The sequence below is a fragment of the Panthera uncia genome, chromosome E1 (assembly GCF_023721935.1).
Source record: "Panthera uncia isolate 11264 chromosome E1, Puncia_PCG_1.0, whole genome shotgun sequence".
Lineage (NCBI taxonomy): Eukaryota > Metazoa > Chordata > Mammalia > Carnivora > Felidae > Panthera > Panthera uncia.
The window spans coordinates 2,500,669-2,517,302 of NC_064814.1; the positions used below are offsets into that span (position 1 = coordinate 2,500,669).

The 16,634-nt window shown below is 50.1% G+C and overlaps 1 protein-coding gene across 2 annotated transcripts in view; it reads right to left on the minus strand.

Moving 5' to 3' along the window:
• CCDC40 (coiled-coil domain containing 40) overlaps nucleotides 1–15,964 on the minus strand; it is a 41,925-nt gene extending 25,961 nt beyond the window's left edge. For both annotated transcript variants that reach the window (XM_049635545.1, XM_049635546.1), the window contains exons 1-7: nucleotides 15,909–15,964; nucleotides 14,246–14,330; nucleotides 13,363–13,812; nucleotides 7,097–7,241; nucleotides 5,630–5,805; nucleotides 4,729–4,812; nucleotides 4,431–4,650 (exon numbers count right to left, since the gene is read on the minus strand). In XM_049635545.1, the coding sequence (XP_049491502.1) occupies nucleotides 4,431–4,650; nucleotides 4,729–4,812; nucleotides 5,630–5,805; nucleotides 7,097–7,241; nucleotides 13,363–13,812; nucleotides 14,246–14,330; nucleotides 15,909–15,937 (1,189 nt within the window). In that variant the 5' untranslated portion in view covers nucleotides 15,938–15,964. The remainder of the gene's footprint in view (nucleotides 1–4,430; nucleotides 4,651–4,728; nucleotides 4,813–5,629; nucleotides 5,806–7,096; nucleotides 7,242–13,362; nucleotides 13,813–14,245; nucleotides 14,331–15,908) is intronic.
• Between the last annotated feature and the right edge of the window lie 670 nt (nucleotides 15,965–16,634).

Here is a 16,634-nt window from a genome sequence, read left to right on the forward strand (position 1 = left end):
CATTATCTTTCCTTGTCAAAACGTTCTTGGGTATTCTTGTGCGTTGAGTCTCCCAAGTAAACTTTAAAATCAGTTCGTGGAGAATGGAGAGCTTTTTATGTCTTGATATGGAATAACCTCCAGCATACATTGATACGAGAAGAAAGCAAGAGACAGAGCGGTGGGCATAACGTGTGCATACTTTCTTAAAAAATGTTATTTATTTATTTTTGAGAGAGAGAGAGAGAGAAACAGAGATCATGACCTGAGCCGAAGTCAGACGCTCAACTGACTTGAGCCACCCAGGTGCCCCGCACATACTTACTAAAAAAAAAAAAAAAAAGATACCCTTGTAACTCACTTTGCTTTTAAACCCGAAAACAGCCTTAGAAAAACATACAAGGACCACTGACGCCAGGTGCCCCCGTGGAGGGGGAGAAGGCCCGGGGGAGGGGGGAGGCTGCAGGACTTCGTGTCCCAGAGCCCTTGGATTTTGAGTTATTACTTCTTGAAAATAATCAAGGGTCACAGAAGTGACCCTTCTATATTGTGTGGCTTTCCTTCCAATGACACGGGAGAGCTTTGTTTATGGAAATCTGTTTTATGTCCTTCAGTGAAATTTTACTGGTTTTCTCTGGATAGGCTCACTCACTCCTTGTTAGATTTATTCTAAGTATTTTATGGTTGTTACAACCATTGTGGATAAGATTTAAAAAAAAATTAGTTGTTGATGGGATATTACGGGTATAGGAGAAAATGCTAGATCGGGCATTCAGCTAGTTTATGGATTTCTTACTGTTTCTATCACTGTGTGTGTGTGTGTGTGTGTGTGTGTGTGTGTTTTAATCAACAATCCGGAATCTTCTGGATAAACAATCATATGATTGGTAGAGAATGAGAATTTCCCATCCCAAATCCATATCTCATTTGTTTTGCCTGCTGGAGCCTCTGAGGCGAGGCCCACGGGGCGCTGGCGGCTTCCAGCTCCTTCCCGACGGGAGCTGTAACTTCCCTGGTGTTGTCACTCAGTGTGGTTTTCTTGTTTGCTGTTGAAAATAGGTACAAAGGACTTTCCTTCTACCCTAGTTTAGGATGGCCGATGGGTTTGAACAAGCGCCCGTTCTGTACCCACCCAGAAGATTTTTCTTTCCCCTCTCCTTTATCTCACTAGTATAATGCATTAGGTTAGTAGATTTCTTCATTTCAAATGAAACGAATTCCTTCTGAGTTCCAGAAGGAAGCCCTTCCTGACTACGAGATATTTTTCTTTTAATTTGTGGCCGGATGCAATTTGCCACCATCGTACTTAGGTTTTCATACCTCAAAGGTGAGACTGCTTGGTCCTTTTCTGTGTTTGTGGCTATAACGTTTGCAGTGGGGGTTATTCTGAGCTTTGTAAAGCGAGCCTGGGAAGATTCCCACATTTCCCACCCTCTGGAGGGCTGGACAACATGGGAGGGTGTCCGTTCCTTTCGGGTTAGTAGGACTTTTCCATAACGTCTTTGACGACAAACTGGTGCTTTTAGGGAAAATAGATGTTGGATAACGTTTTCAGTTTCTTCGATGATGAGCTCAGTACGGTGTGTGGGCTTCTTGAAATAAAAAACAATGATGCCTCTGAATTGTCCTCATTCTCAGTGTCGCTAATTGTGTCACACCCTTTCTGTTTGTTGAGCGTGTCAGAAGTTTATTCAATCAGTTGGTCATTTCAAAAACCAAGTATTTTGGGGGCACCTGGGTGGCTCAGTCGGTTGAGCATCTGACTTCAGCTCAGGTCATGATCTCGCAGTTTGTGAGTTCGAGCCCTGCGTCGGGCTCTGTGCTGGCAGCTCGGAGCCTGGAGCCTGCTTCCGATTCTGTGTCTCCCTCTCTCTGCTCTTCCCCTGCTCGTGCTCTGTCTCTCTCTGTCTCTCAAAAATGAATGTTAAAAAAAAAACAACCCCAACTAAGTATTTTTATCTATCAGACCAGCTCTTTTTTTTAAACCAGCTTCTGCCATTTTATTTTGTTAACTTCCCCTTCCTACTTCTTTTGGTTAATTTGCCCTTTTTAAGCCTTTGGAAGTAGAATGTTTTAAATTCGGTGTTGTTGGGGCGCCTGGGTGGCTCAGTCGGTTAAGCAGCCGACTTCAGCTCAGGTCACCATCTCACGGTCCGTGGGTTCGAGCCCCGCGTCGGGCTCTGGGCTGATGGCTCAGAGCCTGGAGCCTGCTTCCGATTCTGTGTCTCCCTCTCTCTCTGCCCCTCCCCCGTTCATGCTCTGTCTCTCTCTGTCTCAAAAATAAATAAAACGTTAAAAAATAAATAAATAAAATTAAATTCGGTGTTGTTAACGAAAAGCTAAATGAAACGATGCAAGGTCACGGGTTTTATCCAAGGGCTTCCCCCTACAGCCACAAGTGTGATTCGTGGGTTCTTTGCCATCCGTGACCCAAGTAGTCTGTGGTCTCTTGACGTGAGAGTGTGGACAGGACTCTTCTGGTCCCCTTCCCTTCCCTTCTGAGCATTGCTACCTTGTCGTTTACATTTGACATCTGTGATTCTCAGCCCTTGACTGCACATCAGAATCACCCGGAAGCCTTTAAAAAAAAAAGACAAGAAACAAAAGGTCCTGGCCCTTCGTGGAACTAACTACGTCGTCAGAGCTGTGGGCTGGGCTGGGTCCCGGTGGCTCTGAGTCCCCTGGGCTCCTGCAAGGGGCAGAGGGTCCTCCCCGCCTGCCGGAGCCTGCTTTTGTCCTGCCCGTAAGCCGATAGCATTTTTTCCTTTGCCTTTGGAATTTAAAAATGTCACCAGCTGTGTCCAGGCACGTTTATTTTTTCCTCCAGCTGTCCGGCCCTCTGTGAGTCTTCATATTTGAAGACATAGCTTTCCGGAACTCACGCAGATATTCTCCCCTGACGTTGTCGGTTAATGCCCCTGATCTCCTGGAATTTCTGTCTGATGGACGTTGACCGTCCCAGATCTAACAGCCGTGGCTTTTATTTCCTTCTCAAAACGTCCATCACTTTGCTTGGGGTTTTTGCTCTGAATTCGGGGAAGAATTCCTCAAACTGGCCTCTTAGTTTACAAGTTCGGTTTTTAGCGGTATTGACTTGTCTGTTTAGAGACTTTTATTTTGTTTTGGTTTTGGATGATGGTTATATTTTTTATTTCCAAGTAGCCTTTTCCCTCATCCTTTGTGCTTTTGCTTTACTGATGTGACGACCTCTAAGATCTCGGGCGGAGTACCCACTGGAACGTGCTCAGTCCTCTTCCATTTTTGTTGTTGACCCTGTGCCTGGGACGGGTCTGCCCCATCGGCAGGGCCGGGACCACCACCCGAATCCCCTCGTGTTCCGGAAGGAGAAACCGTAACGTTTCTGGAATCCATACCTGGTTGGACAGCTTCCCTTCCTGTGTCCGGTGACCTCCAGGAAGGACACGAAGTCCAAGAGATTACTGTATCTCTCCGGAAGCCTGTCCACACCCTGAGCCTCCCCTGAGGGGTCCTGGCGTGGAGGGGGTGGGGGGCCCTACATTCTACCCCACCTGGAGGGTGCGACTCTTTATTGTTACCGCATGAATTTCGCCTTCTTCTCTTTTCGGTATTTTCTGTTAATTTGGTGGTGATCGGGGAGGGTGCTTGATAAATGAGCATTTACCCCGACTCTGTCAATCCAGAAACTTCTGCGTTTCTCAGGGTCTAAAACATTCCCCATTGCAATGATCATAGAGTTGATGAATAAACTTGGAAACATGAAAAAGCCCCCAGGCTGAACTAATCACAGCAGAGCGAGCGAGCTAGCGAGCAGCCGTTCAGGGAGGCCAACGACCTGGCTCTGAGCAGGGTGGGGGCGGGGTGGGGGCTGTTTTACTAGGAAAAACCCTATTGCCTCATCTGGTCCAAAGCCTCCCTGGGTTCTGCCCTGTCCCCTGGGCCATGGGCCCCGGCTTGTTCAAGCCCCTGGGCTCCAGACTGGGCCTCACCCATTCTTTCCCACTTATTTAAAGCCTGCCCAGCCCCGAGGACCCACGTGCCTCTTCAGCTTTGACCCTGTCCCCTTTCGCTGTTTGCTGCTTCACCTCATGAGGGGCCTTTGAAGACGCAGATGACTTCCCTCCCTAAAAAACCTGGGAAGCCCCCTAGGATAGGACCACATCTTGCTTTTTCTCCCTGCGATCCCAGGGAGCCTTTGGGGGATGAGATGGTGTGTGGCACCTCCCCATGGGGACGTGACAGCCCGTGGCGACGCCCCACTGGGTCATGACGGCACTCGGGGGACACCCTCGGGGTCGCGCAAGCACACAGGGACGTGACAGCACGCGGGGACACCCTCGGGGTCGCGCAGGTGCACAGGGACGTGACAGCACGCGGGGATGCCCCACTGGGTCATGACGGCACTCGGGGACACCCTCGGGGTCGCGCAGGCGCACGGGGACGTGACAGCACGCGGGGACGCCCCGCCTTACGTTTCTTGCGCTCGCCGTTGGCGTTCTGGCAGGTCTGGGCGTAGAGCTGGCGCGCGGCCCGCAGCTCCTCCTCCTTCTGTCGCCTGGCGCAGGCGGCCATCGAGTGCCGGTCGTGGCTCTTCTCCAGCTGCATCTGCAGGCGGGCCAGGTGCTGCTGGACCCCGTACAGATGCACCCCCAGCTCCTGCCGCTGGACCCGGCTTTGCTTGGTGGCCGCGCCCTGCCGCAGAGAGAGGGGCTGCGTCAACGGACGGAGGCGCACAGGCGGGGGGGGGGGCGGTGCTGGACAGATACGCACCAGCTCTTGAAGTTCCAGTTTCAGCTTCTCTATCTGTCGGTTGAGATAGTTCTTCAGGGCAGCCTGGAACCTTACCATCAGGGGCTAAAACGACAGAGAAGCCGGCCGGGGTCACTCTCCTGGCCTATGCAGGGCACAGCCTAGGTCGCCAGAGGTCTCCCTGGGGGCACAGAAAGGACTTCCACGCCGGGTGCTCCCCGCTTCTGCCCGGAGACCTACTCTGCCAGCCACAGATTAAAGGCACTCATGGCCCTGTCCCAGGCACTGAAGGCTTGAGCGCATTATTTTGGGGGAAGGCCTGGGTGAGCTGGGGTGGTGGTCCTGGTACCCCCCTCCCCCACTTCCCTGGAGATGAGACGGGTGATGGACCTGGGTCGCCAGCGCTGAATGAGCACGGAGCCCCTTTTCCCAGAGCAACTGCCGATCCTCTCCTGGTGGGGGGGGAGGGGGGGCACCGCGACTGTCCAAATGGGCTCGGCCGGTCAAGATCTGCCTTCCCGCTCGCCAGAGGGGGCGGCCAGGGAGCTCATAACCTGGTAGGTTCGCTCCAAGCGGTGGCTCTGAGTGGGGGTGACCGTGCCCCCACCCGACGTCCAGCAGTATCTGGAGACATTTCTGGCTGTCACGGCTAAGGGGCAGGGGCGCTGTTGGCATCCAGCGCCTGGAGCCAGGGATGCTGTGTCCGACAGTCCCCCCCCCGCCCCCAGAGAGTGACCCGGTCCCAATGTCACCAGTGCCAAGGTTGAGACTTGGCAAGACAGGAGAAGACGCCTCACAGAGCAGCGGCCCAAACCGTGCAGACAAACTGCCGAGAGGGTGAGGGGCGCGCGGGGCTGGGGTGGGGCGTGGGGAGCTCCCCGTGTGTGCAGGGCGCCAGCAAGGCCTGGGAGCATGTCCTTACGTGGTCTGGGTCCAGAACCACCAGAGGGGCTCTGTCCTCCTCCGCCTCGTCGCTGCCCTCGGACTCTGTTCCGTCTACAGTCTCCTCCTTGGGAGGGCTTAGCTGCTGGATCTGGTCCAGGAAGGCGGGCACGGCCTCTCCCTCGGGCGCGGCATCAGGCTCCTCAGGGGGGACAGCTGGGGGGACAGCAAGCCCTGTTGAGGGGCTAGTACGGTGCTTAACGAGGCCACTTGCAGACGCCATCAGGCGAGGCTGATTTCCAACCGCGTGCAACACGGTGGAAAAGAGAGACAAACGTCCAGGGGGTTGGGGCTCAGAAGTGCTGCTTCCAGGGTCTTCTGTTCGTGAATCTTCTATGTGTCGATTTCCATGATCCATAAAAAGGATCACACTTTATTTATTTATTTTTAGTTTTGATTGCGCGCGCATGAAAGGATCACATTTTAAAGGTAATGTAGGGGCGCCTGGGTGGCTCAGCCCGTTCAGCATCTGACTCTTGATTTCGGCTCAGGTCACGATCTCACCATCTGTGAGCTCGAGCCCCGTGTTGGGCTCTGTGCTGACAACACAGAGCCTGCTTGGGATTCTGTCTCCCTCTCTGTCTGCCCCTGCCCTGCTTGCTCTCTATCTCTCACTCAAAAAAATTGTAAAGAAGGTAAAAATTTTAAAAAGGTAATGTATATTACCTTTAATATATTCCAAGAAGGAAAGATGTTTTGTAGATACTTCTCTAGACACAGATAGGGAATATTGGGTGACAGTTGGCTCCTTACCGAGGGACTACATTGTTTTGTTTTGGTTTTGATGGGAGACGGCTGACAAGATTGACAAGAAATGAAATATCTGTGAGGCTCGACTTCCAGCTTCCCTATCCACCTGAGCCAGAGAGATCCTGTTCTGTTTTTAACTCGTTCAGATGTGAGCTATCTTTGGGTCACTTGTGGAGTGATACAGGGCTTTGTTAGCTGGACCATCCACGCACATGTACCGTAAGGAATAAGAAATACCCCGATTTGCTTTTCCCACGTCCACCACACTGGGATAGGGGACAGGGCGTGCCGAGCAAGCCTCTGAAACTCAGAAAACACATACACTGGAGGATCTTGTGGCCGAGCCCCTCTGTGAGACCAGGAGGCAGCAGGAAGTGGCAGTCAGGGGCTGTGGTTTGGGACGTCATCGGATCTCAGTCACGGTTTGCTTCTGCCACTTACTCGATAGGCCACTAAATGACTCTTAGGATCTTTGTAAAATGGGAGACTGGTTCCTACGTCATCAGGTTACTGTAAGGATTAAACGCGATGTGACAGAGTGAATAATACCTATTAATAACATTTTTGCCTTTAGGCTCATAGCTAAACAAGAAATGAGGTAACAGGTGGCGAATGAGTGGCACCACTCACACCGAAGGGGATGTGAAGGGGCTTATCCCGTGGGCGGGACGGGACGGCCCGGCGGGTGCCGTGGTACCTGGCTCCTGCGTGAAGGGTTCTTTCGTGCTCAAGAGCAGCTCGTCAAGGTCCGAGGATGTGATGCTACTTCCCTGGCTCAGTCGGAGATGGTGTCGTGTCCCCAGAGGGAAGACTTTTTGCTGGAGCTCTTCGTGCGAGGATTTCTAGAGCAAGAACAACCAAACCCAAATCAACGAGGGCTTAATCAGGACTGAAGTTACTTGATTCTGACCTATTACAGTGTTCAAAGTTCAACGTAATTGCTAAAACAAAAGAAAACCATTTGGATATATAAAGGTTATTTGGCTTTTGCAAAATGGAAAACATCTACGCCCCCGATCCCAGGAATTCAGGAATGGTCTCTGCCGGTCTAGAACTGTAGCAAAGTGTACATGCTGAGGTATGGACGTGTGTTTTACACGTGGGGTTCTTTACTTCCAGATGCTGATCTCCCTGAGGATGGTAAGCAACATTTCTGAGCCTCCTCTGTACAAAAGGCTGCTGGAAAGCCTCAGCCCCAGGCAAGAGGGTTGCTTGTACTTCTTTTTTCCAAACCATTCCACTTTAGGGACATCTTGATAAGAAAAAGTCTTCTCTCTATCAAACTCAACACCCAAAAAACAAATAACCCAGTGAAGAAATGGGCAAAAGACATGAACAGACACTTCTCCAAAGAAGACATCCAGATGGCCAACAGACACATGAAAAAATGCTCAACATCACTCATCATCAGGGAAAAACAAATCAAAACCACAATGAGATACCACCTCACACCTGTCAGAATGGCTAACCTTAACAACTCCGGCAGCAACAGATGTTGGCGAGGATGTGGAGAGAGAGGACCTCTTTTGCGCTGCTGGTGGGAATGCAAACTGGTGCAGCCACTCTGGGAAACAGTATAGAGGTTCCTCAAAAAACTAAAAATAGAACTACCCTACGACCCAGCAATTGCACTACTAGGCATTTATCCACGGGATACAGGTGTGCTGTTTCGAAGGGACACATGCACCCCCATGTTTATGGCAGTGCTCTCAACAATAGCCAAAGTATGGAAAGAGCCCAAATGGCCGTCGATGGATGAATGGATAAAGAAGATGTGGTATATCTATACAGTGGAATATTACTCGGCAATCAAAAAGAATGAAATCTGGCCATTTGCAACTACGTGGATGGAACTAGAGGGTATTATAGTAAGCGAAATTAGTCAGAGAAAGACAAATATCATATGACTTCACTCATATGCGGACTTCAAGATACAAAACAGATGAACATAAGGGAAGGGAAGCAAAAATAATATAAAAAGAGGAAGAGGGACAAAACATAAGAGACTCTTAAATATGGAGAACAAACTGAGGGTTACTGGAGGGGTGGTGGGAGGGGGGAGGGGCTAAATGGGGGAGGGGCACTAAGGAATCTACTCCTGAAACCATGGTTGCACTATATGCTAACTAACTTGGATGTAAATTAAAAAATAAATTAATTTTTGAAAGAAGAAAAGAAAACATCTTCTCTCGATAAAAATGCCTGCCTGCGTTTTAGCTTTAAAAGATAACTCTTGCAATTATATTACTGTTGATGATAATTATTGCTGGTGCTGAACTGGTGGGTATTGGTAACAACAATGACCCCGCACAACACCCCGTGAGGAGGTGATAGGAGTCACTTCTGTTATCTGGTGGTGGGAGGGGGGGCGGGGGGGGGGGTGGGGAGGAAGCAGCCTCACAGCAGCTAAGGACCTTGCCTCAAGTTCCCACAGTCGGCCAAGGGCAGGTGCAGACTTGGGATGCCTCAACCCTCAGCTTGTGCTCTTTCTAATACTTCCTCAGATGATGCCGATTCTAGAAACCACCCCCGAGGCGTCCAGAACCGTAATGACAGTAATGGGGGCCCAGAGTCAAAAGCCCACCTCTGCGGTGTCCAGAAAAGGCTTCTCCCCCTGAGAATTCAACGAGGCATCCAGAGGCCGATGCACTTGGCAGCTCCCTCCCCGCAATTCCTCTTCTTTCTAAAGACTGAGCACCAGTTGAGAGGAAGGAAAATCGGGCTCCCTCTCAGGTTTGTCTCTGCCCTTCTGGCTGATCACACTTGGAAACTGTTTCCCTGTGCGTTTTCTAGAAACTAGACCCACGGACGCACGCTGAGTTTACAGCTCACATCACCAAGTGGCCCACACTTCCCATCTTCTGGACATCTTACGAGGTGGAGACACTTGCTCTTCTGAGTTTAATTAGTGGGCATCAAACCATGTTATTCTCCAAAGCTATTAACTCTCTAGGGTTCATCAGGTGGGGCAGGATCTTTGCTTTGAGGTTCAGAATGGTGGCTTTGCATCGAGAGCAACCATCACAGCTGTGCGACTCTGGGCAGGGAAGTCTGTCCGCCCGTTCCCTCATCTGTACAATAATCATAGTTCCTTCCCCACAGGGTTGTTGTCAGATTCACTGAGACAGCAACGTCAAGGGTGTAGGCGCGTCCAGCCCAGAGTCGAAGATAGAGGAATGTAACCCTGCTCCTTGCTTTCCTTCCAGAACAACTCAAACCTGAAGCCAGCAGGTGGGGCTGGCCTAATGTGGGGTGAGGAGGGCTGGTTCCAGAGACCGTCCCTGTGGGGGGGTCATCACCGCACAGGTGACAGGCCTGGGCCTGGAGACAGGAGTCCCCACAGACGATAGCCTGGCACAGAGTCAGAGCCCAAACATCCTGGGGCCCACCTGGGCGGGGTTGGCCCCACAGTGACGAGGGTGACTGGGGCGTCCCAGTGTGGGGTGTCACAGTTCAGGTGGGGTGAGAAGGGTCCACTGGAGGGTGGAGAAAGGCAGTGAGGGTTACACCCGGGGGGCTGATCAAATTAATAACTACATCAAGGAGAATGGGGGCTCGGCTTCCCATTGTTGGAAAAAGGACATGGGAATATGGAAAGGGAGGACATCAAGAGGAACCCACTCGGGGGTGAGTGGTGTTAGAGAAGGGTTGGTGTGAGCTGTGTGTGTGTGTGTGTGTGTGTGTGTGTGTGTGGTGTGTGCATGTGTGGTGTGTATGATACTGAGAGATCCCGGGGATAGTGACATCCCAGTCAATGAGATTACCTGGCACCTGAATCTTGACTTCTAAATTCTGTTTTCCATGAAAAGAAACCAGGCTCCTGGAGAAATGTCTGATTCTAGGGCCAGGCAGTTCTGTGCCAGAGAATGAGAAAGTTCTCCAAGGATGACGGCAGTTAAAAAAAAGCATGATGTGGGTACGTCAGAAGGACACAAAGACCAACTTAAATGGGCTCTCATAGGCCAAATTGGGGACAATTTCTATTCATTGTTGTACTGGAAGTTCTGGCCAGTGTAAGAAGGCAAGAAAAAGATATGAAGGGCATCTAGATTTGAAAGGAAGAGATTAAACTGCTTTTATTCACAAACAACATGATCATCCTTATGAAGCATTGTATGGATTCTACAAAAACAAAAAAGCGATAGAACTAACAAGGGTGTTGGGGGCGCCTGGGGGGCTCAGTCGGTTAAGTGACAAACTCTCACTTTTGGCTCAGGTCATGATCTCACGGTTTGTGGGTCGGAGCCCCGCATCGGTCTGTCTCTGTGCTGGCAGAGCAGAGCCTGCTTGGGATTCTCTCTCTCCCCCTCTCTCTCTGCCCCTCAGTAGCAGGGTGTTTAGCAATGTTGCTGGATATAAGATCAATATACAAAAATCAGTTGTGTTTCTATATACAATATAGCAACAAACAATTGGAAGACATTTAAAATGCCATCAAAAAATCCAAAATAGTGATGGATAAATCTGATAAAAGATGGGCCTGTACACACTGCTGAGAGAAATATGAACTCCTAGAAATATGGTGGTAATGTGATTTTTTTTCTTCATTTGAAATACTCACTTTCCTATCTTAAACAAAAAGAGCACCTTCCCACACAATTTTTCTTTTCTTTTCTTTTTATTTAATTAATTTATTTTGAGAGACAGAGAGAGTGAGCAGGGGAGGGACAGAGAGAGAGGGAGAGAGAGAACCCCAAGCAGGCTCCACACTGTCAGTTTGAAGCCCAACGTGGGGCTTGAACTCACTAGCCGTGAGATCATGACCTGAGCCAAAACTAAGAGTTGGACACTTAACCAACTGAGCCACCCAGGCGCCCCCACACCCAATTTTTCTTACATGCAAAGGGGTAAACGGTAACTTCGCAGTGGAGAAGAATGACACTTTTTCATCAAGGGATCCACACCAACATCATTGGTAATGGGACAAACTATGACTGTGTGCCACCTGTTAGGACACAAGGAGGACATAGAATCCATCTGTGAACCCTTTCCATTGGATCATAACCCAGATTGCATCAAGAGGAAAACCAGGAATATCCAAACTGAGGGACATTTTAAAAGTGGCTGGCTGGTGATCTTTAAAAGTGTCAAGGCCATTAAAGTCAAGGAAAGATTAAGTCCTGACAGAAGGGACAGCTAAAAGCCATATGTGATTTGAAACGTACTTCTGTTACAAAAGACATCATTTGGACACCTGGTGAATGAGGCCTGAGGATTATTTGGTAATGTGATGAAATTTCCTGATTTTGATAGTTATATTCTGGTTGTTCACGGGAGGCACGCACAGAAGCACTTGGAGGCAATGGGGCATCAGATCGTCAACTTACTCTCCGAGGTTAAAAAAATAAAAAGTTCTTCTAATAATACTTCAATTTTCCTTTTTTCTGTCTTTCTTTTGTTTTTTAAGCAGCTCAATGCCTAGTGTGGAGCCCGACATGGGGCTTGAACTCCTGACTCTGAGGTCAAGACTTGAGCTGAGATCAAGAGTCGGACACCTAACTGACTGAGCCACCCAGATGCCCCCATGATTCAGTTTTTCTATAATCCCATGCTTGTTCAAAAATTTAAAAAAGAGGGGCGCCTGGGTGGTTCAGTCGGTTAAGGGGCCGACTTTGGCTCAGGTCATGATCTCACGGTTCGTGGGTTCGAGCCCTGCGTCAGGCCCTGTGCCGACAGCTCAGAGCCTGGAGCCTGCTTTAGATTTGGTCTCTCCCTCTTCCGCTGCCCTTCCCCCCTTGTGCTCTCTCTCTCCCTCTCTTTCTCTCTCTCTCAAAGATAATCATTAACAAATCAGGAGACTATAGATGCTGGAGAGGATGTGGAGAAATAGGAACCCTCTTGCACTGTTGGTGGGAATGCAAACTGGTGCAGCCACTTTGGAAAACAGTGTGGAAGTTCCTCCAAAAATTAAAAATAGATCTACCCTATGACCCACCAATAGCACTGCTAGGAATTTACCCAAGGGATACAGGAGTGCTGATGCAGAGGGGCACTTGTACCCCAATGTTTATAGCAGCACTTTCAACAATAGCCAAAGTATGGAAAGAGCCTAAATGTCCATCAACTGATGAATGGATAAAGAAATTGTGGTTTATATACACAATGGAATACTACGTGGCAATGAGAAAGAATGAAATATGGCCTTTTGTTGCAACGTGGATAGAACTGGAAAGTGTTATGCTAAGTGAAATAAGCCATACAGAGAAAGACAGATACCATATGTTTCCACTCTTAAGTGGATCCTGAGAAACTTAACAGAAGACCATGGAGGAGGGGAAGGAAAAAAAAAGTTGGAGAGGGAGGGAGCCAAACCATAAGAGACTCTTAAAAACTGAGAACAAACTGAGGGTTGATGGGAGGTAGGAGGGAGGGGAAAGTGGACGATGGGCATTGAGGAGGGCACCTGTTGGGATGAGCACTGGGTGTTGTATGGAAACCAATTTGACAATAAATTTCATATTAAAAAAATAAAAAGAAATAAAGAGAAGAAAAGAAAATTAAAAGACAGTAACTATTGTCATTATAATCATTATGATCTAGAATTGCCCTGTCCAATATGGTAGCCACTAGCAACAGGTGGTTATATCAATTTAATTAGAATCCTAATTAAAAATTCAGTCCCTCCATCTCTGAAGCCACATGTGACTGATGGCTACCATGTTGGACAGCAAAGATAAGGAGCATTTCTATCATCATGAAAAGTTTCACTGGACAGTGCCGTTCTGGAGACCAGAATCCTGGATGCCCTTACGTGAAATGTTCCCAACCTAGGGTTGGTGAACACCAAAGAAAGGTCCAGAAACTCTTGGCATTCAACAGTGGGTCCTAAGACCTCACTTTGCTAAGAAATTTCTAACAGGAATTGCGATGTGTTTTTATAACATGCCCTGAGTTCTTCACCCAGGGTGACAGACCACAGAGGCAATAAAACACTTTCATAAAACAGACCTCAGGGCCACTCACCGACGTGCTAGTCTGGGGTCTGGAAGCATCCCGGCCTATTTGCTCGGATAAGCCCAAGGCTTGCAGGGATGGCTGTGCGGAGATGTCCCCTGGTTCTCTGGATTCTGATGGACCGGGGGCTCCTCTGTCTTCGGGAACAGCTTCCCCGCCCACATGTTCGTACAGGTATGTGGGGCCCGCTTCCTCTCTGGGCATCTCTGCAGAACTTTTGTACAAAGAAGCCAGATCCGTAGAACTGACTTTCCCTTCGGGTGATGTGCCTTCCATATCGGATTCGAACTCTCCTTCAGATTCAAATTCCTCTTCTGTCTCCGCTTCCTCAATACTTTCGACCTCTCCCTCAATCTCGGTCTCTCTTTCAGTTGTGACTTTCTCATCGTCTTCAGAAAGCTTTGCGGCATCGACAGCCTCGTCATCGTTCTGGTCACTGCTCCTCTCTGTTGGTGGGATCTATAGATGCGTGGCAGGGGGAAAAAAAATCAGGAAACACAGTATAAGGCGCCCTGTGAAGTTTTACTCTTCATTGTGTAATTATGTGGACGGGAAAATCGCATCTGTACACGTCTGAGTGTCACTGAGAGAATACGCTCCACACTTTATCTGTTCCCTCCAGTGTTTGTGATTTTTGCATCCTTTGCTATAGAAACCGAATTCCGAAAACCTCAGGGTGATCTGAGTGGGAGACGGGGGTGGGGGGCATCCTGACTAGCCACCAACACTCAAGAATGGGAAGGAAGGAAAACGAGTTTCTCTGCGATGGGATGGAGTCTGTTCTAGTGCAAGGTACAAGATCACTGTACGGTCTTCTTGAACAGCTCTTAACTCTTTAATTCCCAGTGACTACAAGCCCAGCACACACAGCCCACCCCACAGGGAACCTTACCCTGTCGCCTTCAACACTCTGGTCCCCGCCTTCATTATTCTGGTCCTTCTCTCCTTCAGCAGTTGATTCACCTTCTAGCTCAGACCTGGGTGCAGATATACAGTCTAAGTTTCCAATAACAGTGTTCTTTTTCTTAGCATTTATTACCTCCCAGTGTCTGTATATATTCTTATTTACTTGTTCATTATCTGCCTTCCCTCTAGGCTGTTGGCCATTACTTTGTTATGTTTGTCACCAACCCCAGAACTAGATCATACCTGTTACATGGAGGGAGGGAGTGCCACAAAAGTCGCTGTACGAATGAATGAAAAATAATTACGGAAACATCAAAGGAACAGCGTAAGTAGATTACAACAGAAAAGTCACCCTGAGTATATATATATATATATATATGTGTGTGTGTGTGTGTGTGTGTGTGTCTGGGACAAAACTGGGGAAAAGAAATACAAAATAAAAGAATGTTGCACAGAAGGGACAAATTCAGAGACCCTTGGTTAGTTTCTCCATGATTTCCATAGTACAAGAATGTCATGACTTACATTCTTTTTTTTTTTTTAATATTTATTTGGGGGGAGAGCACAAAGGGAGAGGGGCAGAGAGAGGGGGACAGAGGATCTGAACTTCAGCAGGCTCTGCACCGACAGCAGTGAGCCTGATGTGGGGCTGGAACCCACGAAACCATGGGATCTGAGCTGAAGTCAGATGCTCATCTCACAGAGCCACCCAGGTGCCGTATCATTTACATTCCTAAAATTATGTCTTCTAATGAAAAATACAAGCTTATGTTTTCAAAAAGTCAGACTAATCCAGAAGTGTGTGACACAGTGAAAATCCTCTGGGATTCTCCCTCCCCTTCTCAAGAGAACCACTAGTAATAGAAGAGATTTAAGGGTATATTCTTTCAAATACTTTTCTATGCATTTAATCGCGCGCGCACACACACACAAACACACACACTTAGAGATCACACTCTACATACTGTTTTCCATTTAGTCTTTTCATTTTCTGTAACTTGGAATTCTTTCCATATCAGTACATATAGATCGACTTTTTTTTTTTTTTAATGAAACACTACAGAAGCATCAAAAGTAAAAGGTCAAATTCTTTAAAATAGTTTCTGTCCTTTTAAATAAAGCTTGAGAGCACAGAGGCTGGTGGCAAGATCTTTACGTGGCTACTGTCTACCTGTGTGCGGAGGACGGTCACCCAGGGGCTTCCAGGCCACAGGGACCCTGACCCTTCCCCTCCCGCACCCCCTCCCCCTCCCCCCCCCCCCCCCCGCCCTGGCGAGGGGGAGGGGTCCGCCCTTCCAGGACGGAGGGGCAGGGCGGCCCAGGCCCACAGAGACCCCCACTCCCAGGCCTCTCAGCAGGCACAGCCAAGCATATTGTTGCCATGGTTACTGCGGGGCTAGCAAGTACGGGGGTTCAGGGAGCGGAGCGGCCAGAGCGAGGGGGACGCTGACAAAGAGATTGGAGACGGGAAGGGGCACAGAGGCTTGGGGGTGGCGGGGTTGGGGGGAGGCTGGAAAGCCCAACGGAGCGGGGATGGGAGGGGCGCAGGTGCGGGGAAGGGGGCGTGAGGGGAAGGGACGTAGCCCGGAGGCTACGGCAAGGGGGAGGCGTGGGGGCGCTGCGAGACCCGCGACCCTCGCCCCGCTTACCCGCCGGCGGGTCCACCCGGCTCCGCCATCTCCCGTTGCTAGGCGACGCCGTCAACATCCGGCGGGCGGGGACCACGCGCGGGGCTGGCGCTGGCTGCGCGGCGGCGCGGCCTTTGTGTCACCGAAGCGCGCTAGAGGCGCACAGCACCGAAATACGTGCACACACACACTCACGCACACATGGTTTGTCCGTCTCTGAGTCCGAGCTCTGTCCCGCCCGGCTCGGGTTCTGTAAAGCGACCACCGTGTCTACGAGCGTCCAGCCAGGCAACTCCGCTGCCCCGGGCACCGGCGACCGCCAAGCGCCCCGAAAGTGGCAGGCGGAGGTGGGGGCTCGAGGGGCTCCGGAGCAGGCTTCTCCGTGGTGGTGGTGGGGGGCCGGGGACCCCAGCCTAGTGTCCACCCATCCATCCCCATAACTGGGGGGGGTGGGGGTCGGCGTCCCCTCCGCGGAGGTGCCGCGCGGACTCCGCGGCGGGGGACGGAGGCTCGGTGGCACTCTGGTGGGTGATGATCCCTTCCTACCCCAAAATAGGAAAACTGTAAACGGAGAGGCGAGCGCGCACGTGGAGCGTCCCAGGGGTCCTGCCTTCACTCCGCGTGGGGGACTCGGAGCTGCTGTCGGGGGCAGAGTCCCCGGGACCGGAATTGGGGAGGCCTGGCGCAGGGGACTTGAGTCTCGAGGGCGAAAGGCGACGGGGGAAGGGCCGGGTCGGACCAAGGGGT